Source organism: Sardina pilchardus, chromosome 19, assembly GCF_963854185.1.
Source record: "Sardina pilchardus chromosome 19, fSarPil1.1, whole genome shotgun sequence".
NCBI classification, from domain to species: domain Eukaryota; kingdom Metazoa; phylum Chordata; class Actinopteri; order Clupeiformes; family Clupeidae; genus Sardina; species Sardina pilchardus.
Genome location: NC_085012.1, coordinates 25,823,612 through 25,849,797, shown reverse-complemented (window position 1 = coordinate 25,849,797; position 26,186 = coordinate 25,823,612). Strand labels below are relative to the sequence as shown.

Genomic DNA, 26,186 nt, shown 5'->3' with positions numbered 1-26,186 from the left:
TATTCACATCATGTTACATTAGACATAATTATTCAGAATTTGTGAAACACAAAACATTCCTTTCACAGTTGTGATATCTTTGCTCAGTCTCATGATCTTTCTGACATACATGAGTGCAAGCATGTGAGCGCGCACACACGCACACACACACACACACACACACACACACACACACACACACACACACACACACAAACACACAGAGACACAGACTACGTGGCCTGTCATAATAATCTCTGCTGCTGTGCCATCAGCTCCATGGGAAAAGTCAAAGTCAGAAGTCAAAATCTTGGGCCTGTCAATATGGCGTTACATAACCCTAGCCAGCCCAGGTCATGTGACAGCACGGCAGAGTGGAGGATAGGAGTGCTGTGTGTAAGGGAGGTGTCACCTGTCTGAGTGAGTCAGGGCTTCTGTCACTGTCAGCCTGCCTGCCTGCCTGGGTCATCTTGAGCAGACATGACTTTGATGTCCCCATGCTGTTTTCTTGCACATCACCAGATCCTTAACTGACCCCAGAATGGATGCTTCTTCAGCCATGTCTGCTCAAGAGGTTGAACCTAAGGATGAGAGACATCTCAGCCAGTACCTTGAGATGAGATTAAGACAACTGTCAGTGTGAAGAATGAGTTCACTTCAGGTCCAATTAGTGGCAAAAAGAAATCAACAAAAATTTTTTTTTGATGTCTTGAATTCTCTAAAGAATTGAAAAGAATGTTTGGTTCTCTTGGAATCATGCGGTCATACAGTGGAATTATAAGTGCATGTTCATTAAGGGACAAGCCTCCCCTCTAGTGGTCACATGTCACCCGAGCACAAACCACTTCCATCCGTCTTTATTCGCAGTGCTGTGCACGTTTCCATGACAATCTACCCAGTAAAACAGTGTGACTTTCTTTCACGCTTGTCTGCAGAGGGAAAAAAGACACTGCATGTTAACCAATGCACTTAAACATGGCTGTCTATTGATGTTTACCAATTCATTAGTTTTGTTCCCAGGAACGGGTGAGATGCACAGGCATCTATTGAATTTCTGACTACATTAATTAGATTATTGGTGGGCAACCCAATACATTGGTGAAATTGAGCAGCAGAAAGCAATTGTACAATTCACTTCACCTTCTGATGGCTTAGGACCGAGGGGGGGGGGGGGGGGGGGGGGGGTGTTTTCAGTCTCTTTTTTTGAGCACACACCCTAGAGGTATGTTATTGAGTTCCGCTCACCTGTTAATGTGTAGCTGATGTGAAGCGGTATCAAGGCAATGAGTGAAAATTCTCAATTCATTCATTGTGTTGGCACATCATTTACATGCCATCACTAACTAACATTGACAGCTTGCCAGGATATAACACTAAAGACAGAACGAAGCTTTTTCCCCGTGTGCAAAGAGAACATTTCTCTAGAAAATCAATTGGAGGTCCAAAACAACCACTTGCATTTAGTACTCTACCAAAGCACACAAAGCGCTTTGCATTGAAGGAAGAACCTCAATAGACTGATTATCAATGCATTTTCATATAGCCTAATTTTTATTTTGATAGGCTACTAGATCTGATTATCTATAAAGACTTTAAAATGAAAGCAGTGACTCTGACCATTAAGTGTAATTTCAGCAAAAGCTGAGTTTATTTAGCTTCTTTTAAGAAGTCTCCTCAACATCTGTCTGAGGGGAATGCAGGTAGTAGTCTCCTCCTGAGCAACTGGGCAGTCCTGGGTGGCGGTGGGTGCCGTCCTCTTTGCACACCTGAACCTGCTCCAGACCCTTCTCCAGAATGGCTTGGAGGTCCCCTCGGTCCTTCCCAGGGAAGTGGGGGTCTCAGGCACAGTGAGGGTGTCAGGTGTGTCAGGTGCATCAAAAGTGAAGGACATTGTCTCTTCATGCACCATCTGGATGCCGTTGTTGAAGCTTATGATCAACAACAGCGACTGATCACCTGTTGAAACATCAGTCTGCACAGTGAGGCCACAGGCAGAGCCCTCCAAATCAAGTGCCGCAGCGCGGTCCGAGGTCTGAGCTCCAGCGAGACAGACATCATCCATCAAGACGTTGTCGTGATCCTGCAGGACTTGGGATGTCGCCTCAGTGTTGGCAAGGGGCTCATCCTCCACCTGCTCTGCCTCCGGTTGGGCAGCCTCCTCTGGCATTAAGGCGTCCTCCTCAGTGATAAAGAGGAGAACGGGGGTTACCTCACCAGACCTGGGCGCAGGGATTGGGCTGAGGGCCTGGGAGGTGATCTCCTGTGTCTCGGCCCAACAAAGGCGGGGGCTAGGAGATTTGCTCGCTGGCATTGGTGACTTGTCACCAGCACTACTGTCTTGGTCGATGTGTTCCATCGTTTCTCCAATAAAATATCCGTATAGCAACTTCAAGAAGAAGTGACAAACATCACGTCGGGCAGCTCTATTTATAGCCCATCGCTATTGTGACGCAATCATATCGAAGTGTAGAATTATGGATGTATTATTGCGTCATTGAGCCTATAGGCCTACACGTCCCAAACACCCTTGAGCAGATCCCAAATAAGTTTGATTAAAAGCATCAAGAAATCATCAAACAAATCAATTATTCCAGTAAAACATTTTTTCAGAGTTCATACGGATCCATTATGTAAAATGGACCGATTATGTCCGCTGGCTGTTCCTATGAGCCTGTGCAGTCTAGGCTAGGCTACTATTAACGGCCAGGCCGCCATAAAGCTTGACGATGTAATCTGGAAATTTGTGCAAATAAACACAACTGGGTCATTCCGTGTCAAATCAGATAAGATTGTTGCTGCACCGTCTCAGATTTTGTTCAAACTTTGTGTATATCATCAATGGGTCCTAAAACCAAGGCCTGTGAAATATTTCTGTGGAAATCATCTGTCTTCATATCTTTTTTAGACCTTGAAATTCTTTCATTTTTACAGCTTGAAAAACACATGCCATGTCTGGGCATTAATATCTTGACAAATATGTTCCCTAGCCTCCCCAAATTTTCTAGGGTGGAAGATCAACTCATAATAAGCATGTGTAAACAATTTAAAGTCTGTACTAAATGTCTCTTGACTCTCGAAAGGGCCCTCAATTTTGGAAAAACGTGCATTAAGAGTGATATTAAGGGTATTAAAAAACTGTTTATCTTTTTCACTTGGTATCAGTCACTATTTCCTCTTCAAATACGGCAGTTAATTCATGTTTTCCCACAATTTGAAGTCTCCACAACAAATAACCATGACAATAATAACAATAAAACAAGGCATGTTTGTATTTTGTGTCATTTTCATGTAACTGAAATGCTATGTGGGATAGGTAGTAGGATCATGAAAATCTATGTGGAAATAGAAAAGTATATGGACATGTAGTGTGTAAAGTTCTAATATTGCATCGAAGCCCCGTTCACAGAATAAATGCATGTAGTTACAGGTGTTTTGGTAACACCAGAATAAACATTTACAATAAAAAAAGTGAAGTTTGGCACCCCCCTCTGGCGAAACAGTAGCATTTTGCTACTTTTACAAGGCATTAACTCTGGTAGCTATTTGAATGGAATGGAAAGGCTGTATTTTACTTCCCGTATTCAAAAAGAAGCAGAAATTCCTAATACCTTGAAATTGAAAAGGATGCCAAATACACCGAATTATATACTTGAAATTATGTTTTAACCATTAATCTAAAATAGGCCTATCATTAGTTGGTGGCTTTTTTGCTATCCTTTTCAATATCAAGGTATTAGGAATTTCTGCTTCTTTTTGAATACGAGAAGTAAAATATAGCCTTTCCATTCCATTCAAATAGCTACCAGAGTTAATGCCTTGTAAAAGTAGCAAAATGCTACGGTTTTGCCAGAGGGGGGTGCCAAACTTCACTTTTTTTTTATTGTAAATGTTTATTCTGGTGTTACCAAAACACCTCTAACTACATGCATTTATTCTGTGAACGGGGCTTCGATGCAATATTAGAACTTTACACACTACATGTCCATATATTTTTCTATTTCCACATAGATTTTCATGATCCTACTACCTACCCCACATAGCTTTTCAGCTGCATGAAAATGACACAAAAATGCAAACATGCCTTGTTTTATCCTTATTATTGTCAAATTCATTTGATTTGGAGACTTCACATTTTGGGACAACATTAACAAAGGATTATATTTCTATAGAAAAGACTCATTGATGGCAGGTGTGTCCCAATAAAAAAGTTTTGAGACCCTCAATATCACTTTTTTTGCATGTTTTTTCAGAAACTAGGGACTTCTGTACAACCAATGAGACTGTGGTACAAACATTTAATCATTGAATCTTACTGAGAACATGCTTGTCTTCCATTCTATAAAGTTTAGTCAGGCTAGGAATGATACTTTTTAAGATATGAGTACCTTAACATGGCCTCCAAGATAAGGTCATTTAGAGAGTGTAAAAAGGCAAGGGCAAAAAGACAATGAAAACAATAGAATTGAGCACAAATATTTTACAGATTTTAGTTATGGAACCTAAACATTGTGTAGACAAACTTTGAAGAAAATCCGAGTCGGTGCTGCAACCATTTTCCTGGATTTTGTCTGATTTGACACGGAATGACCCAACTGTCAGGGCCTCTGAAGTGTGAAGCTCATCTGATATCCTTGCATTTAAGATATCATGTAGCTCAGGGACCTAACACATAATCTGACAAAATAATGTCTCTAATAGCTTAGCCTACTGGACAAACACTGGATTGAATAAATGCAGGCCAGTTGAGAAATTAACTCTGTGTAGGACCCAGTGCTGTAGGCTGGCTGGGATGGGCCAAATTTGGCATTTAATAATTTAGCATATGCTGAGCAAGAATAAACCATTGCGTGTGCATCTCAAAATTACTCAGAAAGTCTAAAGGGATAGGCCTATTTCTGTTGACTATATCCTGAACAAATCAAATTAAATAATGTCTGCGAAATAAAATGGGTTAAAATCATAGACTGTAAAGGTTAAAATGCGATTTCTTCAGTTAGGCTACTCTGCCATGTGCAGTTTAGAAGCCTGGCCCCGTGCCCCGTGCTGACGAAAAAGGCTGCCTCATGTGCTGTGTAAAACTTGAACTTGAACTTTAAGTCGATAATTGGAACATAACAAGGCTAACAAATAAGATAATGTAATTACTTCTTCATTCAATGAGACTTCGAAACTGCAATATTCATAGAGGCTATTTCTTTTAGTTCATGAAATTTAATCCAAGCCACGATTCCCTAAGAATTAACGTCACATTTCAAGAAGCCTTCCTATTTGTTAGGGAAAGGATCTGTCGTCATCACGTACCGTTGCCAAACAATGAGCAGGAAAAAGCCACGTTGACGACGAAGTGGAGTGAAGTCAGCATTAACGTTACCTTTTGCTTGAAAAACGGGAGTATTTCCCTTGAAATATATAGCCTTGGCTTTCTTCTTAACTAACTAGAGTAAGAATAGAGATGTCTTCACCTCCTAAAGAGAAAATCGAAACCAAAGCTGGACATCTCCCTGCTGGTATTTCCTTGTATTTTTTTCATTACTGATGAGAAATCACTACTAGTGTAAACATCACGATGGTCATTCGATAACAGCTGGCAATTTAAAGCTAACTAGCTAGATTGGTAGTAAGCTAACTGCATGTAGGTATGTCTTAATCAGTTGAAGTGGCTGTGTGTCTTGTCAGTAGAAGTGTAACATGCAGTCCACCAGGGTCTTAACGTTACTGGTTATGCCATCTATTTGTCAGTATAATTTCATGCACAGTTACATGTAGCTGGCTAACTCAAGCTAACATAGCTGGCTAGCCAACAACTGTTTCATCTTAATCTACAGCGTGCAAGGTTAGAATACAGTTTTGACATATAGCTGCTAGATTGCTATTCAGCGGAGTGAGTGCAGTTCGGGTTTTAACCCGAGTTAGCAATATAATATACTGTCAGAGGTAAATGAGAGTGTAGACGCCAATGAAAATAAACAGATTATCAATGGAGTTGTGCCATGTTGAAAATAAGCATAGACAATCTTCATTGCTTGCGTTTCTGTACATTAAGTTCGTTATTGGGTTAGTTAAGATCTATTACCGTTTCTCCTTGACTGGATAAGAAATCAGATAACGGTATGAGTACGTGGTCTAAGCATAACTAGGTCACAACAGCATACTGGGCAGGTGGAGGAGGCGGCCTGAACTTTGGCATCAGGTGTAAGTTACCTTGTATGGCACGTTGACTGCACACTTTGACCAAACACATATCTAGTTACGTTGTTTTACAAGATCAAGAAAATACTATTACACTTTCATTGTAATAGCATTAGAGAAGCCCCTCATGTGTTTCAAAGTGCATTAGAGTGGTAGAGCTCTTGTGTTTGTGCATGGATTAGGCTAGGGTTTAACGTCAATAAGATATCCAACACCAATAAGACAAAGCTAAAACCTTCTAATCACATTATTTTCATCTCACAGTGAAAGTGGGAGGTATGAGGGTGGTTCAGAAGCACCAGCCAGCTGCTGGTGAACCAGCTCCACCAGAGAAGAGGGAGGACGACGACGAGGAAGAATACGTCAGCAGCAGGTAGGAATGCTGACGCTGGCCTGACCATGTGGAACTGCACACTGTAGAGCTCTCCTCTTCCATTCATCTCTCTCTCTCTCTCTCTCTCTCTCTCTCTCTCTCTCTCTCTCTCTCTCTCTCTCTCTCTCTCTCTCTCTCTCTCTCACTCACTCACTCACTCACTGGCACACTTCTGCTCATTCTTTTACTCACTCTTTCTGCCTGTCTTCTAATTATATAGCAGTAGTTCATTCTGTGTCAAATCAGATGAGGCTGTTTTTGCCCATCTCAGATTTTGTTCAGACCTTGTTTATTTCATGAGTGGGTTCCAAAGCCTGTGAAATATTTCTGTTCAAATCTATATCTAGCCAGGCCAAGCTTTGTAGGACAAACATGTTCTCAGTATGACCAAACCATTCAAAGTTTGTATGGCAAGCTCATAGAATTTCTACCAGACCCTGTATTCAGAAAGAAAGTGACATTAAGGGTATCACCAACTTGTTTTTTATGGTATCAATATTTTTGCTTTAAATATGTATTTTTAATTCACATGACAATATCTGAGCTCTCTCGAATTGTTTCCCAACTTTTTGTGAACTAAGCTTATTTGCCATCAACTCAGAGTTAAATGAGAAATAGTCCAGTCTGACAGCCTGGCTAAGTGATCTAACCCACTTGTAAATTGATCTGGATTAAAGTGTTTACTGGATAAGTCTTGTGAATGAGATGATAATATGTTATGTATACCAAACCATCTTTCCAGCCAATGGCATGTTTAAGTTCAGTCTGCTCAGCTGGCATTGCATACCGTATTTGGACATCTTCCAAGGCAGTGTGCTTTACAGATGAGCCCCACCACCAGGCAGTCAGGGCTAGCACGGCTGCCTCTGCATTGACAGTGACAGGTGCGCTAGGCGCGTCCGCCACCAGAATGGCTAATGTGCTCTCCAGCAGTAGCACAGTGAGAGCGGAGGGCTACGCTGAGACAGTGAAACAGGTGAGCTTTTCCCAGGGGCCCCTGTTGTCACGTGGGCCAGCAGAAGCACTAGGTGCCGAGCTCAAAGGAGCGCCCATCTGGTGCGCTTTGCGCAGCTCTCACCAGCGTTGTCGCAGCTTTCTCTGGAGTTGGGTGGGGCGGAGTGGGTGGTGTTTCCCCCCCCTCCGTCTTTCTTTCTGAAACAGGAGTGTTGCTGATGGTCCCGCCACATTGAGACATGAAAAGCCCCATCTGGCTTTCACACTTCCCTGTAGAGGGATGGTATGATGATTGTGGTGGTCGTCTAACCCAGTGGAGTTGCACAAACTTTACTCTCCAAAATGGTTGCCGTTTTGGCTGGATCCCCAGAAAGTTGCATTGCAGTCTAGTGCGTTTTTTTTTTTTTTTTAAGAAGTAGAGCTGTGGAGTGAGTGAGTAAGAACTTCTGCTTTATTTTCCTGAAGGAAAGTCTAAACCATGCACCATGTTTTGGTTATGGTCATGGGTGTGTCCCTTTGTGGATGAGCAGAAAGAAAGGCTTCCTTCTTCTCTTTTATTCTCTTCTCGTCTCTTCTTTTCTCTTCTCTTATCTTCTCTTCTCTTTTCTTCTCCTCTCTTCTCATATCCTCTCTTGTCTTATAGAATAGGAATCAGCATTTTCTAGGACGATACGGTATTCTGTATTCTTTTCTTACTACAGCAGTCTACAAAATGTCACACTACCTGTTTTTTTATATTGCTCTCAGTTCTTTTCTGTTTTATTGCTCTGTGCTCCAAAAAGTCCATGGCAGCACTTTCCCTCTCCCGCTAAGGTTGGCTGGGCTATATAGCTACAGTATATGTCGATGCTGACCTGGTGTTTACACAAGTGTAAAAGTCAAGTATATGTTTGTGTGTATGTGTGTGTGTTTGTGTGTGAGGTTGGTGGGGTGTCCACAGGATGAGCCTTTTTCAGGAGAGGTGGTTACAGCTTTAACCCCCACACACCGCCACCCATCCACCCCCACCCCACGTTAGCCACCCCTCCCTCTCACCTAGGCCTCCAGCAAGGCTTTAATATCCCATCAGTTGGAGCGGACAGCTGATTGCTGATGGCGATCTCCCGCAGAGTGCTGCCGCAGGTGCAGGGCCTTATCAGTGTGTGTGTGTGTGTGTGTGGGCCGCTCGCCTGCTCGCCCGTCCCATCCACTTTCGGCTCGCTCCGTACCGCTCTGCACCGCTCCGCTCCTCTCCACGTGGTGCCGGCATCACAGCGGCGGGAGATCGCGATAGCTATCTCTGGCTGAGCTAAGAGAGGTGACGCTTTAGCCTCTTTTTTTTCCACCCTCCATCTCTTTCTCTCTCTCTCTCTCTCTCTCTCTCTCTCTCTCTCTCTCTCTCTCTCTCTCTCTCTCTCTCTCTCTCTCTCTCTCTCTCTCTCTCTCTCTCTCTCTCTCTCTCTCTCTCTCTCTCCTTGGTCTCTCCTGTAGATGGTGACGAGTTTAAAGCAAGCCTCAAACTCAAGGTGTGCAGGATTAACCCCATAGGGGGAAAGGCTTCATCTTAAAAGCCCAAACCCACCACACACACACACACACACACACACACACACCTTAAGTGTGTGGTTTAGTGTATGTGGGGCTTGTGCTTGAAAAGTTGGAGAGGTAGAGGTAGTGACATGCTAAAGGTCAACAGCCTAATGCTACACTATTCTGTTCTCGTTTAGATTCTAAACACTCTTGTTATGTTTGCACCTATCATCTACACTAGTCCAGCGTTTTCAACCTCCTGAAATGAAACAATTTGAGAACTCTGTCACGGGTGTATTCATTTGAAAACTCTGGCTTTGGGTTTTAATGTGGACAGGTAATAAATGTGCAACATCTGAAAACTATGACGCAAGTTCCCTTCCTGATTGGACCATGTCAGTCCGATCTGTGGTGCAGTTAAATTCATTTGCGACATTTGCGTAAATGGGTGATTTGCAGTCTTTTGATCTGCACTTCAAAAATGGAACAGTGTGGATGTTTTGATGCACTGGCACTAAATTGGTCTTCCTTTGGGTCAAAGTGAATTTTGGGGGCACTGTAACAATTGGCTGCTATACCCTTGACATTCCTTTATAGTAGTAGTATTTTAGTAAGATTTAGTAAGTGTTTTGCGCTTTCTAAACTGCCTGATTTTGGAATCACAGACACAAAGGGAAGCATAGTTGTGAGAGGGATATTATTAAAAAAGTAATATACACACAAAGTCTCTAATTTCCCATCCTAGTGATGTATCTGCCAAATACGCTAGGCTATTAGCCTGCCTGTTATTCACTCTGCTGGCTGGCTGATGGGGATGCAGACAGTTCTGAAATGATGTGGGTCAGGTGATGGAATGTTTTGCTTTTCTGAATTTCTGAATTGGATATATGGTGACCGTCTACCCTGTTGTCAAGGATGAAATTAAAAAATAATTTTGCAACAAAATAGAATGTTGCCTACTCCAGATTCCAGGGAGCAAACAGACAGGTAATTATTGTGTCATTTGGCAGGTATGAACTGAAATGATCATGTCACATCTGCCAAACAGCACAGCTGCAGCCAGGTTTCTCTCTCTCTCTCTCTCTCTCTCTCTCTCTCTCTCTCTCTCTCTCTCTCTCTCTCTCTCTCTCTCTCTCTCTCTCTCTCTCTTTCTCACTCTTTCTCACTGTCTCTCTCTCTCTCACACACTCTCTCTCTCACACACACACACACACACACACACACACACACACCATCATATGACAAATGCCCTATTTGCTATTGTCATGTCATGCCTAAAAAATTACTTTCTGGGAGGTTTGTCATGAAATGTGGGACAGGTAGAGCCATCTGCAGCAGCTCATCCAGCTCCCACCCCCATCATCTCCTGCTCCCGGCCCCCTCAGACCCACTGTCCTCCCGCTGAGGAGCCTGGTGTGAGCGCTAAGCAGGTGGCTTCAGCTAGAAAAATTGCACATTTGTTGCAGCTAGTCAAGCGGGCTCGTCTGGGGAGCGGCTGTCAAGTGCAATTTGGGCCGTGTGGATGGACGGGGATGGGGCCGGGGGAGGAGGGGTGGGGGGAGAGATGCCTCCTAAGAGAGAGGAGGCGATGTGATGTGCTGGGTGAACTCTACACGTGCCTACAGAAGTGGAATCCCTCCCCCCATTCCCCACCACCAGCACCCCCCCGCCACACACACACACACACACACACACACACACACACACACACACACACACACACACACACACACACACACACCATCCCCAGATTCAACCCCCATCCCCACCTGCCACCCCCTCCCCACGGGCCTCCGCCTCTTCTTCTCCATCTCCTGCCTGACTGCCGTGGTTCTCTCTGTGTCTGAGGCCGCGAGTGGGAGCTGATGGCACAGCGAGGTGGGCATCCGCTCATGTGATGAGTTGCCCTCGGGGGGAGGTAGGTAGGGCAGGTGACGTCGGGGGCAGAACGAGCCCACCTCATCGCGAGGCCGCACCGGACGCTCATTCTAGCTCGTTCCGAGCGGGGTTTTGCGGCCCGAAGGTGGCTGTCGGCGGGGATGTCAGCTGGGTGACGAGAGGGCCCAGCTCGCCCTCTTCCCTCTCATTTCGGCCCCTAATGGAGGTCAGGAATTGGGGTGTCGCAGGGAATCTCCCCTGTGTCGTACCACCCCCGCCACCCAATTAGAATCTCTCTGCCGGCGGCGAGTCTGGAGGAGGGAGGGACAGAAGACGTCTGCCAGCCGGAGCTGGCTGTCAAGCATACACTTTATCTCACAGGGAGGTTGAACCCCTTGTGCAGTGCCATGTTTCCTTCCTTTTTTTATATATATTTTCCAGATGGTCACCGAATCAATCTAGTGGACATTATTCTCCATCACCTTAGACATAGTGTGTGAGTGTGTGTGTGTGTGTGTGTGTGTGTGTGTGTGTGTGTGTGTGTGTGTGTGTGTGTGTGTGTGTGTGTGTGTGTGTGTGTGTGTGTGTGTGTGTGTGTGTGTGTGTGTGTGTGTGTGTGTGTGTGTGTGTGTGTGTGTGTGTGTGTGTGTGTGTGTGTGTGTGTGTGTGTGTGTGTGGCTAGGGGTGGTGTACGCCCTTGTTATGCCTTGACACACATTGTAGTCTGCCCATTTCCTCGTTAGATTGTGGAATAAAGTAGCCACCCTGCTGGTGTGACACAGTCACACAGCTCCAGCACCTGAAGTGCTCCCTGTATGTGAAGAGTTTGTGAATGGGCTGTATTTCAGCAGGGCCGCAGCAGTAGCTTGGAGCCTCCACTCCACACTGCTCTGTCATTCATGAGGAACAAAGGTCATGCTCACCGTTCGAGAACACTGGACTAGAGCACCCCGCGGTTCTACCTCAGACGCTAAACTGAAGACTTGATCCGTCACACGGGGCTTAGAGTGTGACAGGAAGGTGAAATGGAGAGCAGCAGAAGAAAAAAAAAAAACAGCGGTCCACAGCGAGTTGTTTTTTGGTGTCTTATTTTCAGACTGTCAAGCGGCAAGGAGCTGACGGTGCATAATTTTAGAATAATGTGTGAGTATGGTTTCAAATGTGCGCGTGGTTTCGTCGCTGCTGGCAACTCCCCACACAGCATCAAGCTTAGTTCATTAGCACAAGTGTCTTTTGCCTCTTTTTCATCTGTCAATCAAAGACACATTGCCTTTGTAGGAAACATATAGTCATTTGTCAGGACCTGTCAAAGCCGGTTTCTTACCTTGGCATACAAGCGAGGCTTCAGATGCGTTTTGGGTGATGTTGAGGTCTTTATTGCCTAATCTGGCTGGCACCTCACCAAGCCCTGCGCGTCCTCAGGTTAACCTGTCACACCCAGATAGAATTGCCGATAGCAAAAGCCGCTCTGGCCCGGTTGCGGCCCACATCCTGCAGCCTGCCGCACCACTCTGTGCTATATCACTATTCCACAGTGTGCTGTCGTTGAGGCAGCCGCCTTTGTGTGCACTCAGGTGAGCTCCAATTCAGCGCGGAGAGCCCAAATCCCTGAGATGTGAATGAGCCTGTTTTGATTATTTGTGCTTTCCTGGCAGTTGCACTTTGCAGCCTTTCTCACTTTCTCTCTCTCTCTCTCTCTCTCTCTCTCTCTCTCTCTCTCTCTCTCTCTCTCTCTTGTCTTTCTCTCGCTTCACTCTCACTGCCTCCACCTTTCTCTCTCTCCATCTCTCTCTCTCTCTTTATCCCTCTTTCTCTCAATCTTTCTTTCTCACCCTCTCTTTCTCTCCTTGTATTTATCTCACACACTCTCTCTCTCTCCCTCCTTCACTCCATCAGTAAATAAAAAGCAACGCCGAGCAGTTTCCATGGCGACAGATGGCTGCTGGAGGATGTCAGTGCTGCTTTGTTAATTGCCCTCAATCGTATCGCTCCCCTCAGCTCTGCCCAAGGGGTGCACGGGCATGCGTGGAAACTTACCCCCAACCCCACCCCACAGCGCACACACACACACACACACACACACACACACCACTTCCTCCTCTCCTCAGTTCCCCCATCTTTCCACCCCCCCTCCCTCCTCCTTACTCACATTCCCTCTTTCCCTCTCTCTCTCTCTCTCTCTCCCTCCTTCTTTCCTTCCCTCGCTTGGGTTACCCTGTGCTCCTCGTCGCTGGCGCTCCAAGATAGCGCTCGGAGGAGGAGAAGAAACGGCTTCTTTCAGACGGCTCGGCGAACGCTGCGAGGACTATTAATGACCGCCTCAGAGCCCGAGGCCACAACGCCTCCCGTTCAGCTCGATACACACCCGCTCCTTCGAACGCCGCCGCCGCCGCCGCGCCCTCACAAACGGGCTGAGCCGTGGGGACCTGGAGCCCTCGACGCCTTACAGCACAGCTCGGCTCAGCTCCGGCTCAGGTCCGGCTCAGCTCCGGCTCAGGCTCAGTGCCTGGCAGTCAGGCGAGGCGGAGTGGAGCAGGCCACTTTGATTTGAGTTCTCGGGTTTATTCGCCACATTTGAAAATACTACTTTCCTATACCCAGGAGTCGGGAGTGTGAGTCATGGTAATGTCCTTCAGCAGGCTGTGTGTGTGTGTGTGTGTGTGTGTGTGTGTGTGTGTGTGTGTGTGTGTGTGTGTGTGCGCGCCCCTGTGTGTGTGTGTGCCTGTGTGTGTGTGTGTGTGTGTGTGCCCCTGTGTGTGTGTGTGTGTGTGTGTGTGTGCCCCTGTGTGTGTGTGTGTGTGTGTGTGTGTGTGTGCCCCTGTGTGTGTGTGTGTGTGTGTGTGTTCACGTGTGTGTGTTTCAGCCTGCTTGTTTTCAGGCTTGCTACTGCCCTCTACAGGCATCCAGTAATACCGCGCCTTTCCAGAATCTCACAAATGGTGAATGCTGTGTCAGATTGAACTAAACGTCCCATACTTTAAGGTGAACTGTCCCATTCTTTAAAGTGAACTGTACATACTGTAGCCTTTATGTCCTTGTTTTCCCATCAGGCACATTCTCATTACCAACACACATAGCCTGTACATCTGTAATGAGTTGCAGTGCCACTCTACTACACACGCTACTATCCCACTGAACTGATAATGTAGAGGAAGTGTGAAATCACACTGTGTTATTCTAGGGATCTCAGGGGATTGAGACTGCATGCACTCACACTTATTCAACTCTTGCAGCAGAGAGAGAAAGGGAAGAGAAGGAGGGGATGGATGGATGGGGAGAGAGAGAGAGAGAGAGAGAGAGAGAAAGAAAGGGAGAGGGGAAAGGGGAAAAGAGTTCTGAGAGTGTTTGAAGAGCTAGCTGCAGTCTTGTCATGGATCTGCACGCGTGTGAAGCGCGACCTCTCTGTGACATGTCGGGACAGAACACACAAGTGACCGCTCCCGAGATCAGGATGGCACTACCCAGATGAAGCCAATCTGATATTTGTGTCTCCGGGGATAGGGGGCAACCTCTTTTGAGATGTACTGCGCAAACAGGAAAAAAAAGAGATGGAGGGTGAAATAGAGAGATGGAGAGAGGGAGAAAAAGAGAGAGATGGTGGGGGAAAAAGAAAAAGACGTTTAATCCAAGATTACCCGGCGCTCTCATTAAAAAAAAGCCTCGACTGCGCTCGGGAGACAGTTTCCATCAGCGAGAGTGGCACTCTGTGGCTCCTCGCGGGGATTATCCGCTCCTGCCAAGACTCTCCCGGCTATCTTTGGCCCAGCCGCACCTCGCCTCAGCACCGGGGAGCCGGCCAACACTGCCCCACGCTACCAGGAACGCCTCCGCACCCTGCCAACACACTGACCTGCTCATGTTTCCATTGTCCGCAGGATCAAGTAACAGCGCAGATGCAGCTAAAGGAATATTTTGGTTTGCCCTTGTCCCAATATTTAGCTGGAACATACAAGTCATAATTTTTGAGAGTTGTTTTCTCAAAGAGATAGGTGAAAATGACTACACTGATTATGAGTTAGTGAAGGATAGATTAATTTGAATATGCTGCCTTTAAAACAAAATGCTGGTAAAAGAACCCAGCAGATAATACGTTTCTAAATTAAAAAGCTATATGATTGACTTTCTGGAGGAAGAGGTGTTATATATCCACCTACACAGTTCTGTTGTTGGTTGCCTTTGTGGTTGCAAAATTAGCTCTCTTTTGAAGAATCTCTTCAATTCCACTTGAAGAAGTTTTCTTCTGCTAGACAAGCTCATTTTTCTTGTCAAGGTCAATTATCACTCTTGACCCGGCGCCCTCCTCAGCTGTTCAGCTGTGCCGTCGCTTCAAGGAGCGCTTTCTTTTGAAAATAGATGAGAGTCATTTCTGAACTTGACAGGGCCCAGCCGCCTGCAGGCAAATTTCGCTCTGAAAAACTCGGGTGGCAGCAAGCAACATGATGTCCCCCTGGATGTGTGTGTGTGTGTGATTTGTTTCTTTTTCTTTCTCTGTTTTTTTTTTTTCTTCGGGCCACTTTGTACCCTGCCTGAAGCCTGAAGCACCTGCTGGGCCATTTGTCCCAGCCTTCACAGTGGCTCTCTCTCCCTTTTTTCCGGACTCACACCTCATGAGTCCCCCCCCCCACGCATTGACAATAGCACCACTCCAGCCTGCGCTGAGCCAATTTGGATAAATACAAGCCGACATTGTCTCCCAACATGATGTATTTTAGTATCAATAAATGACCTCTGCTATCGCACCCCTGCCCCCTCCTCCCTCTCATAGCTCACAATTACCTTCTTTCAGGCCCGCAAATGGGATTCCTTGTCGATGTAGTTTTTGAAATTAAACCAATTACTCCCAATAACTCCGCTATCAGCCGCCGTCTGATGGATAGGCTGACATTTTCCGCTGGCGGAATACATTACTGATAACTTTAGCTGAGGGCGCTAGCCCGCTATCATTAGCATGCTGTCCAAATGTAATGTTATTTACCACTATGCATGCAAATAGGCTCTCCGTCCCATTCGCGCTGATGGATGGTGAGAGCCCCCCCACCGCTCTCCGCCGGCGCTGCGAAATGTTTGATTATGGTTTCACGCCGTGCTCTGGCAGCCATCTTAACATGATTTCTTGACCTTTGTGAGGAAGCCAGCCCTGCGAGCTCGCACTCTCTCTCTCTCTCTTTCCCTCTCTCTCACTCTCTCTCTCTCTCTCTCTTTCTCTCTCACACTCTCTCTCTCTCACTCTCTCTCTCTCTCGCTTTCTGTCTCTCTCTCTGTCTCTCTTTCTCTCTCTCTCTCTCCCTCTCTTTCTCTCTCTCTCTCTCCCTCTCTCTCTCCCCCTCTCTCTCCCTCCTGGCCAGTGGCTTTTAGTAACACCTCCATTCAGTGTGCTGTTGGTTGAGGCCATCATGCGGAGAATGGCTGTGCCGTGTAGCTGCCAAGTAGAGGCAGGCAGGATTGGCCCTCTTCCCCCTCAGCAGTCCTGAATCAATATGGAGCATTTGTGTCTGCAGCCCGTCTCTGTGTGCCCTAGTTTGTGTCCTCTCCTTTCACAAAGACGGGGCCGTGTCGTTTAGGCAGTTTGGTGGCCAATGGGGTCATACGTGTGTGTGTGTGTGTGTGTGTGTGTGTGTGTGTGTCTTTTACCTCCTCCCTCCTCGACTGTGGTGTGTATGTGTGTGTGTCTCTTCTACCTCCCTCCCTCCTCGACTGAGTGTGTGTGTGTGTGTGTGTGTGTGTGTGTGTCTTCTACCTCTCTCCCTCCTTGACTGGTGTGTGTGTGTGTTCTTGGCTGTCTGTGGCGGTTAGAGCCGAGGCAGCTACAGGAGCAGTACTTCAGTGGGACGTTTGTTCCCTCTCTCACTGGGCGCCGTCTTGCCACACACACACACACACACACACACACACACACACACACACACACTTCTCCACTTCCGCAGGCTTCTCTGAATATCTCTGAGCCTTCCTGACTGCAATTATATCAAAGAATGGCCCGGGGTGTCCTCCCTGTGAGTCGCTCCTCTGTGGCTGTCCTGGGTTTACACTTCCTGGCTTTGTTTATGGGGGTGGGGGGGGCTCAGTTCTACCTGTCCCCTAACTTACACCGCACACATGCATTTTTCATCAGGCTGAGGTGGCAGAGCCACACAGACGCGCTCTGAAACCTCTGTGCTTTCGTTGAGGAGTTTCAGGGCATAATGGCAGTTTGCACAGTAAATGCTGTATAATGGAGCAGAACAGCTTTGCCGCGGCTCTGATGTTTTCGTAAGGTTTGTGGGAAAACAGATCATTACTCCTTGTTGAAAAGCACCAATGTTGGAAAGTTTGTCACTGTGGAAGGAACAGATTTGTGTTATTATGTATCCACATATCATGTATTAATGATGCTCCTCTTTTTGTTTCTTCTTCCCTTCTCTCTCTCTCTCTCTCTCTCTCTCTCTGTAGTCCACCAAAGCCAACGGTTGTCATCTCAGGAGTAGTTGCCAAGGTAAGACCCACTCCCCCTAAAAACTTCCGATTTGTATTGTTGGCTAATGTGGTGGCCTGTTAAGCATGCTGTGAAGGGTGAGTTGTTTCATAGTCATTATTTCAGAGCGTCGTGTTACCCTCCGCCTGCTTCGAGTCAAGGATCAAAACATTGGGACGAGAAAGAAAACAATCATTTGTTACAGAAATGGAAGTGACTACCATTGCTTTGATCGATACACACAATATCAGCCCCAAGCAACGGAGCAAGAGGCCCCAGTCTGTTTGGTCATCAGTTTTTATCGTCACGTTTTCCACACGAGTCCATGTTTATAGGGCTGCAGGTTCCAGTGAAATGTGAAATATGGGCTCTGAGCGCGGTCTCCGCGGTGTCCGGGCCTGATGCCTGCAGCCGGCGTGATTCTCTGACCCGCTTCTCCTCTCACATCAGCTGGCTGATTACCCAGGTGGAAGAAAGAGAAAGCGATCAAAGGAGGAGGAAAATGACACGAAAGAAAGGATCGATGTTGATAAATAGTGTAGACAGAGAGAGAGAGAGAGAATGGAAGGATGAAAGAGAGATGTTCCTGACTGCTGGGGTGTAGGCAGAGGAGAAATGTGACCTGTTTAAACTGACTAAACCCAGAAAGTATTTCTCTTTATCTTCTGAGATGCATTTCTGTCTGAGTGACCTTGAGAAGGTTACATTGAGTCATCCACCCGTGAGTGTGTTCAATGAAGGGAGATAGACAGGGGAGAGAAACCGAGAGAAAAGATGGCGCCAGCCCGATTCTAACATTTGAGTTTTGTGCCTATTATTGCCATATATCCAGCAGTGTGTTATCACAGCAGAGGCAGTGCAGGCTTTGGTTAAAAAATCCGATATGGCAGCCGAGCCACTGTCCCCACATCAATACGAGTGGTCGTAACACAAACGCCTGCCCCAGGGATATTTCTGCGTGCGATGGAAATGAAATATTTTGTCCAACTGCCGCTGTGGCTGGTGGATTCCAAAATCTACCTAAATCTAAATCTTTTTTAAACAGCCACTAGAGCAAGGGTCTCCAACAGGTAGCTTGCGAGCTACCAGTAGCTCCTCACCTGTTTCTAAGTAGCTCTCCAAAGGTTTGAGGGAAATGTTCACAAAACCTAGTGAAACCAATAGAGACTATGTAGAAACATACTACTCTGCAACGGCTAATTGTACAGGGGAATGCTTTACTGTACACCTTTGTGTTCGGTAAGGTCTGCTGTTTATTCTGATATACAGTACGGTCTGTAATGTGTTGAGTGAAGAGTTCATGAGCTATTCTGCGTCCATCTGCGTCCGTCTGCCTCGTAGGTCTAAATAGCAGCATGTCATAGTTTTCTGTATAGTTGCCGTGGGTCGGATTAAAACGGGCCACTTCAAAAGAGAATTGCTCGTGTGAAAATATTAGCCTGTAAAGATACAACACAGGTCCACAGACCTTATGCTCATGCACTCCTCCTGAAATAATTGTAGCAGTGGCACATGAAGGCAGAGCAGCACTTACTTAATGGCAGCCTAGTGGCAGAAGGTGAAGCACTGCATTAGTGCTGTGGGCAGCAGCTCACTCAGTAGTAGTTATTGTAGATAACTTCAAATAAGTGCGATTTGCCCTGCTAGGCTGGTAACCTTACATGGTCCCAACAGATGCGTTCTTACTTTTAACCGTCAATACCAAATACCGGATCTGACTGTATATTTGTTTTATGCCAGCTCTATTTATTCACCAAATTCAGGTAGATACTACAGCGGGTATGGTGCTCTCATAGGTTGTGCTTGTGTTTGTGCGCGCGCGCGCCGCGCACTTATTGTTTTTGGCAGGTACTCGCGGAGGCTTATTGAACAGCTATAGTGCATGTTGAAGTAAGTTTCTCTTTTCCCATGTCACCTTGCATACGTGCCCTCATATGACTTGATAATCCTGTGTCAACATGCTGACACAAACTTCATATTTGTGTGTGTGTGTGTGTGTGAGACCTGTCTGAGCCTCCGCTCTCACGGCAGTGGTCATGGCTCAGGGCATATGGGGCTTCGTTCCTGACCTGACTGGTCCCACCCTCCACCCCCCCACCCCACTCTCCAGGGCGCAAAGGGTTGACCTTAATCCCCCTACCCAGACCTCTGGCTGGCGCCATCGCACGCACGCACGCACGCACGCACGCACGCACGCACGCACGCATCATTTTATTTCATTAGATTTTTCAGGGTTTTAATGGCTTGAGTGGATTGTGACGTAAGCTCCATTCATAAAGCAGGCCTAACCCATGCTCCCCGAGGAGAGGTGACGTAACACACACAGCTTTTTTTTTTTTGTTTTGTTTTATTTTTTTCCTGGGATGATGAAATACATGCGGACCAGAGACACGTTTCAGCCACACGTTTCATCCAAAGGTTATTGTCGGACAAGCCGTAGAACAGCTCAGCAGTGGTATCGTATGCTACAGTGGTTTTGCACTTTTAACATCTATCTTGTTTGATGACTGAAAATGTCTACAAAGATTTAAAATATATAAAAATAGCTTATATGACACACAATGCTGTTTGTGTGCTACAGTAAGTGTTGAATATCACTAAAGGTGCTGAGTTACTTATGAGTAAATACTTAAGATTACCTCATATAGGCCTTGCTGAAGGCATAGAATCATAACGAAGCCCACATGTTAAATATATCCGGCTGCATTTTTGAGATTATCTGTAATTGTCAGAAATCACCAAAAGATTTTTTTGTTGTTGCACGATCAGTGATCTGAGCTGAAATATCTCTTCAGTTCTCAGAAGCTGTCTGACTCACTTTACTACTCCACCCATCCTGTTTCAGCAAAGTGTGTGTGTGTGTGCGTGTGTGTGTCGGTGTCTGTGTGTGTGTGGATGTGGGTGTGGGTGTGTGTTTAAGTTGTTGTGCACCTCTGTGACAAGAGTGTGTGTGCTGTGAGCAGAGTGTGTCCCTACAGAAGGGAGGCGTACACTATGTGTGTGTAGTGTACCACACACTTGTATGCCTGTGTTCAGTGAGCTTTTGAAGGTGGTGGAGTGGAAATTGTCATGAAGGGAAACGTGTGTGTGTGTGTGTGTGTATATATATGTGTGTGTGTGTGTGTGTGTGTGTGTGTGTGTGTGTGTGTGTGTGTGTGTGTGTGTATATGTTTGTAAGATGAACAACTGAATGAATTTTCCGTATTAGAATACTTGTGAAGGAAAGTGTGTGTGTGTGTGTGTGTGTGTGTGTGTGTGTGTGCGCTGGTGTGTAGATGGTAGTGGGCCTCCCTTGCTCTCCTCCCTTCTTGGATTTGTTGTTTTATTTGTCTAAAGCCTCGTGAGTCACAGAGAGCTGAGGCGTGTCGAGTAGAGAAGAGGTGTGCTATTAATTAGACCAGGACTAATCTGCCGCTGCTGGGTCTGTGTTTACACACACACTCTCTCTCTCTCACACACAATCACACGCACACACACACACACACACACAGCCCTCCCACAGGAGAAGTTACAAGGGTAATAAGGAGTGAGAAACTGTGGAGAGGTAGTTGGGGTAAAGGGAAGATGAGAGAGGTAGAAAGAGATGTGGTGTGTGTGTGTGAGGGCGTGCGTGTCTGCAACAAAGAGAGAGAGTGTGTATGAGAAAAGAGAGAGAGAGAGAGAGAGAAAGAGAGAGAGAGAGAGAGAGAGGAAAGAGTGTAGCTGTTGAAGCTCACCTCCTCTCTGGCTGAGCTGGAGGGCAGGCCGCCTGGTCTTTGAAGGGAGCTAAATCGCCGGGCTCAAGGTTAACCGCGTCTTAACCGCTTGTGTAAGAGTGCCTCGGCCACCGCCGCACCAGCCTCGCTTCCCGCAGCTCTCTCTCTCTCTCTCTCTGTTTCTCTCTCTGTCTCTCTCCCCCTTTCTCTCTCTCTCTCTCTCTCTCTCTTTGCCTCTCTCTCCCGCAGCCCCATCAATCCGCAGCGCGCACATCAAAGAGCCCGGGACGTCTCTCGCCGGCGCGGGGAACTTCCTCCTCCAGAACCCTGGCGGGCGGCGCTTTGTAGTGGGCACACGGCCGCCGGGTCTCCCCCGGAGAGTGTGAGCGGAGGCCCAGGGGCTTCTCCAGAGCGCGGGGGGGTTGGGGGGTTGGGGGGGGGGGGGGGGTCTCAGGGTTGCACGCTCTCGCTTCACTCAGATCAGCTGGGTGCTGCAGAGACGCCGTCGTCAGAATAGGAATGATGGGTGTGCTGACCGCAGGGCAGAGGAGAAGAAGGACGTCACAGCAGGTGGCCAGCCCACGGACGCTACCGCCTTTAGATTTATAGCCATGCGCTTTGACTGGTGATTAACTAATGAAAGACACCTTAATTAATCCTGAGGGGAGTTTGGGCAATTTAATGATAATGAGTAGTAATAATTATGGGTTAGAGCTATTTGCTTTGACCAAATGGCCCATGTTTAGCCTGCGTGACTGTGAGTGCATTTGAATTTGCTCTTTACATCAGTCTGGCTGTCCTCCAGTTCACCAATCACAGAAAACCAATCACAATCACTTATCCGGCATGGGGCGGGCTTTGCACAATGACAGACAGAGGAGTACTGTTAGGAACACTGTTGAACACAACCAATGGCTGCTCTGACTGCATCAGTATTGAAATTGAGTATTTTACATCATTGAAAGCAGGAAGTTCTATTCATGGGTTTCATTGAAATCCGTATTTCTCCCATCTCAAGGCAAACTGAGGGAATGATGCACGACCATTCAAAAACATCACTGGTTTTCTAAAGATACAAAGCTTAATGCTAATCGGTGAAGTGTCCCTTCAAGTTTAAATTTCCCTGCTGGTTACACCCTTTGGAAATGGGAAGTTAACAAAGGATCCCCAAGCATTCTCTTCTTAGAATCGGTGTGGTGGCAGCCAGGCCGTCAGAGCTTCTACTGAACTCTTTAAATAGCCCCGATGACACCGGCATATTATGTTACTTTTATTAGCCTGAAAAAAACTGTCCGTGAGGTGTGTGTGTGTGTGTGTGTGTGTACAGTATGTGCATGGGGTGTGTGTGGGGAGGTGTTTTTAGTCTTTGATTTTCCTTCACTTTGATTTATAAAAGTAGGATCTCAAAGGCATTGCCCAACTGAGGATTCTGTTTCTACTGAGGACACAATTTCCAATTCTGGAGCTGCTCACTGAGAGGTAGAGAGGTAGAGAGGTGAAGGGGGATTAGAAAGGAGGAGATGGTGGAGAGCAGAGATACAGAGTAGAGAGAGAGAGAGAGAGAGAGAGAGAGAGAGAGAGAGATCAAGGCAGACAAAGAGGGGATAGAGAGGGAGAGTGATAAAGGGAAAGGGAGAAACTCAGCAGAATTCATCAGCAGATTCCACCAACTGGCAAGTTGCCCCTATGACCTCTGACCCCCATTACCGTGGCAACATCTGGCCTCAGCATCTGTCCAGCCCATAGTGAGTGTGTGTGTGTGTGTGTGTGTGTGTGTGTGTGGGCTCAGGGGGCATAAGCAGTGACATCCTTTTCCCCATAAGGACCTACATGTATACCAGGCCAGCAATATATGCAGATCACATCGCTAACTTTATTTATGCATTTAATCAACACTGCAGATGCTCATCAGCTGTATAACTCAGTTGGCTGGCCGTGTGCGTGCGTGCGTGCGTGCGTGCGTGCGTGTGTGTGTGTGTGTGTGTGTGTGTGTGTGTGTGTGTGTGTGTGTGTGTGGGCTCAGGGGGCATAAGCAGTGACATCCTTTTCCCCATAAGGACCTACATGTATACCAGGCCAGCAATATATGCAGATCACATCGCTAACTTTATTTATGCATTTAATCAACACTGCAGATGCTCATCAGCTGTATAACTCAGTTGGCTGGCCGTGTGCGTGCGTGCGTGCGTGCGTGCGTGCGTGCGTGCGTGCGTGCGTGCGTGCGTGCGTGCGTGCGTGCGTGCGTGCGTGCGTGCGTGCGTGCGTGCGTGCGTGCGTGCGTGCGTGCGTGCGTGCGTGCGTGCGTGCGTGCGTGCGTGCGTGCGTGTGTGTGTGTGTGTGTGTGCGCGTGTGTGCGTGTGTGCGTGCGCGCACTAGAGTCTGTTGGGTGGAGTCTGGTCTCCGCTCCTCCAGAACTGCTGCCATGCCTCCACCTCCTCCGTCCATTCAGTACATCTCGTCTTGCCCAGGAACTGCAGTAACTCAGCCGCCTTAGTCATCTGTATGCTGCCCAGCAAGTCAGGAAACGGCTCACACACACACACACACACACACACATACACACACACACACACAGGGCTGCAGCGCTCCAGTCTAGCCCCCCCCCCCCCCGTCATTGTCCTCTCTCATTAAAGCCCTGTAGGAGGGCTCCGTGTGATAATGCACTTGATAGGCCGCTGTGTGCTTTTCCATCTTACTCCAAACAGAAGATTGTGTCATCACTAACAGATTGGAATTGGGTGGGGAGCGGAGGAGCGGTGGTGGGGAGGGGGGAAGAGAGATGTGTATTTTTGGTGTTTTCCTGGGGGTAGTACGCGCGTCTCAGTGGACGTCAGCTGGGCTGGGATTTCCTCTTTGTTCTACTTTGGGAAGTGGCGCAGGCAGCCGGCGGAAAGTGGGTCGTGCTGGCCACAAACTTCCTTTTTTCACACTCATCTGCATGGAAATGTGCAGCGCATCTGAGCAAGAGAGGCACATTAATGCATGAATGGCTGTGTGTGTGTGTGTGTGTGTGTGTGTGTGTGTGTGTGCGCGTCCTAGAAACTATACAGATTTGTGTGTATTATGCTTGTTGGTTACAAAAGAGGTTCTCTTGTGTGTCAAATGCACATGAAAGAGTTTTTTTATTGTTTTGCTTTTGCGTGTGTGTGTGCTCCTTTGTGTCTTTATGTGTGAGTATGCCTGTGTGTGTGTGTGCTTGTGCGTGTTATGTGTGTGTTTGTGGCGGTCTTGTGTATGATGTGTGTTTGTGTGTGTGTTTGCTGCAGGGCGATAAGGACTTCACCCCGGCGGCAGCACAGGTGGCCCACCAGAAGCCCGTGCCAGGGGTGCAGAAGCTGCCCCAGTCTCACCACATCAACCAGCACATCCACCAGCCCCGCAAGTGAGCCCTCGCCCAGGAACGCCACGCCGCACCGCGCCGCACTGCACCGCGGGGCGGGACGGGACCACACCACACCAAAGCCCAGTCATATCAACCCACGCACCAAACCGACCAACGCACCAACCCAACCAAAACAACCCGACCAATGCATCAACCCAACCAAAACGACCCGACCAATGTGTCAACTCAACCCAACAGCTCGCCAGTCCTAACAACTCAGCCAGCTGACCAACCAACCCAACCAAACAACGTAACCAAAACACCAACCCCACCCCACTATTGACCGGTCCGAACAACCCAACCCGACCCAACTCTACCAAACAAGCCAAATCGCCCAACCCATTCATCCACCAAATAAAAAAAAAACCCAACCAGGTCCCCCGACTACCCAACCAACCAGTCAACTCCACCACCTGCCTGCCAGCAAGCGCTCAGGTGACCCAGGGACCACTGCGCCTCGCCAGGCATTCCTTATGATCACGCTCGTGCCCTACGCCCCGCCTACACACTAGCCTTCGTCCAATCACCATAGCCAGAACAGATACACTCTCTCCTGTCGCCGTGCAGTTGATGACCATGATGACGATGATGATGAAGATGATGATGATGAGAACACTAAAACTGTTCAGGGTTGAATATCAGAGTAATCTATTTAGATTTAAAATATTCTTGTAATGTTTAAGGGGATGTATTTAATGAGAAAATGAGAAGAGTTTTATTTTTATTCTTTTTTTTTTTTGTCCTGTTTGACACAAATTATTTTCTGGAATTGTGTAAATTGTATAAAACCTAAGTGATGTCATGTGAAAGGATTGTGATGTTAGAGGAGTTAGGCTTTAGTCTAGGTGTGGCTGTTGGAATAAAAAATAGAACATGATCAAGAAAAACAAAATGCCAATTTTGTGCACCTATGTCCCTTAACTACCAAGAGTGGTGCTTACAGCGCTTCTATGTGCTTAGTTCTCCCTGAGACTGAATGCAGATGATATTGCTATTCCTTCAGTATAATATATATTGTGTTGGATAAATACATCTGCTATTTGACGCCATATCAATGTCTCTTTGTTCTTTTCCAAATCTAGTGTAACAAACAAGACAGAAAAAACAAACAAAAAACAGAGAATGTGTCAGAAAGGAGAGTCTTAATGAAGAAACAAGACTTGGACAAGGTGTATGCAAACTTCTACTACTCCTAGTGCAGCCTGATTGGTTTATAGAGAGAGGAGGCCTGTTTAGTGGTTGAGTAAGCCCCTGGCCTACTTTCCTGTGCTGTGACATGGCATTGCACCATACCTGTCAGTTCATGTTCCTCTCCCAGTGCCCCTCCCCGCATCCCTTACTAGGCCCCCTACCCGTCTGTGGCGCGCTTGGCCAGGTGTTAGTGCCAGTCAGGATTTGCCCACCCTGGTTCTCACCGTCTCCTGGGCACTCTCAGGTGTGCTCGCCAGCTGTTCCCAGTCCCCGTGTGAATCCTTGACTTCTGAACACACACACACACACACACACACACACACACACACGGTCACACACACATAGATTACAGACCACAGCCTGTCATTAGCCTTACACAAGTCCAGACTGGTCAAACAACACAAAAACCAGGCCAAGTTAAATATTAGGCTTTTGGTAACTTTAAGGGATTATATTTTCCTCTCTCTCATACAACTCCACAGAAAAATTGTGAAAGAATCTCAGCAAAACTTTCAAGGTTGTGTGTGTGTGTGTGTGTGGCTTTATTTGCAGTAGTGCTTTCACAGTAAGCACGAGCTCTTTTGT

At 47.0% G+C, this 26,186-nt stretch overlaps 1 protein-coding gene across 1 annotated transcript; it reads left to right on the top strand.

Moving 5' to 3' along the window:
* The first annotated feature begins 5,272 nt into the window (after positions 1–5,272).
* On the top strand, positions 5,273–25,459 carry dap (death-associated protein). Its single transcript, XM_062520806.1, has 4 exons — positions 5,273–5,486; positions 6,433–6,541; positions 17,312–17,354; positions 24,295–25,459. Exons 1-4 carry the CDS (start codon positions 5,432–5,434, stop codon positions 24,412–24,414), a joined length of 327 nt encoding a protein of 108 aa, XP_062376790.1. The 5' UTR covers positions 5,273–5,431; the 3' UTR covers positions 24,415–25,459.
* The last annotated feature ends 727 nt before the right edge of the window (positions 25,460–26,186 follow it).

Bases quoted from the DNA above. Each gene is read 5' to 3' on its own strand.
- dap (XM_062520806.1), top strand. From the start codon at position 5,432: ATGTCTTCACCTCCTAAAGAGAAAATCGAAACCAAAGCTGGACATCTC. The intron at 5,487-6,432 runs GTATTTCCTTGT...TTCATCTCACAG, and splicing joins AGCTGGACATCTCCCTGCTG to TGAAAGTGGGAGGTATGAGG. The intron at 17,355-24,294 runs GTAAGACCCACT...TGTTTGCTGCAG, and splicing joins TCTCAGGAGTAGTTGCCAAG to GGCGATAAGGACTTCACCCC.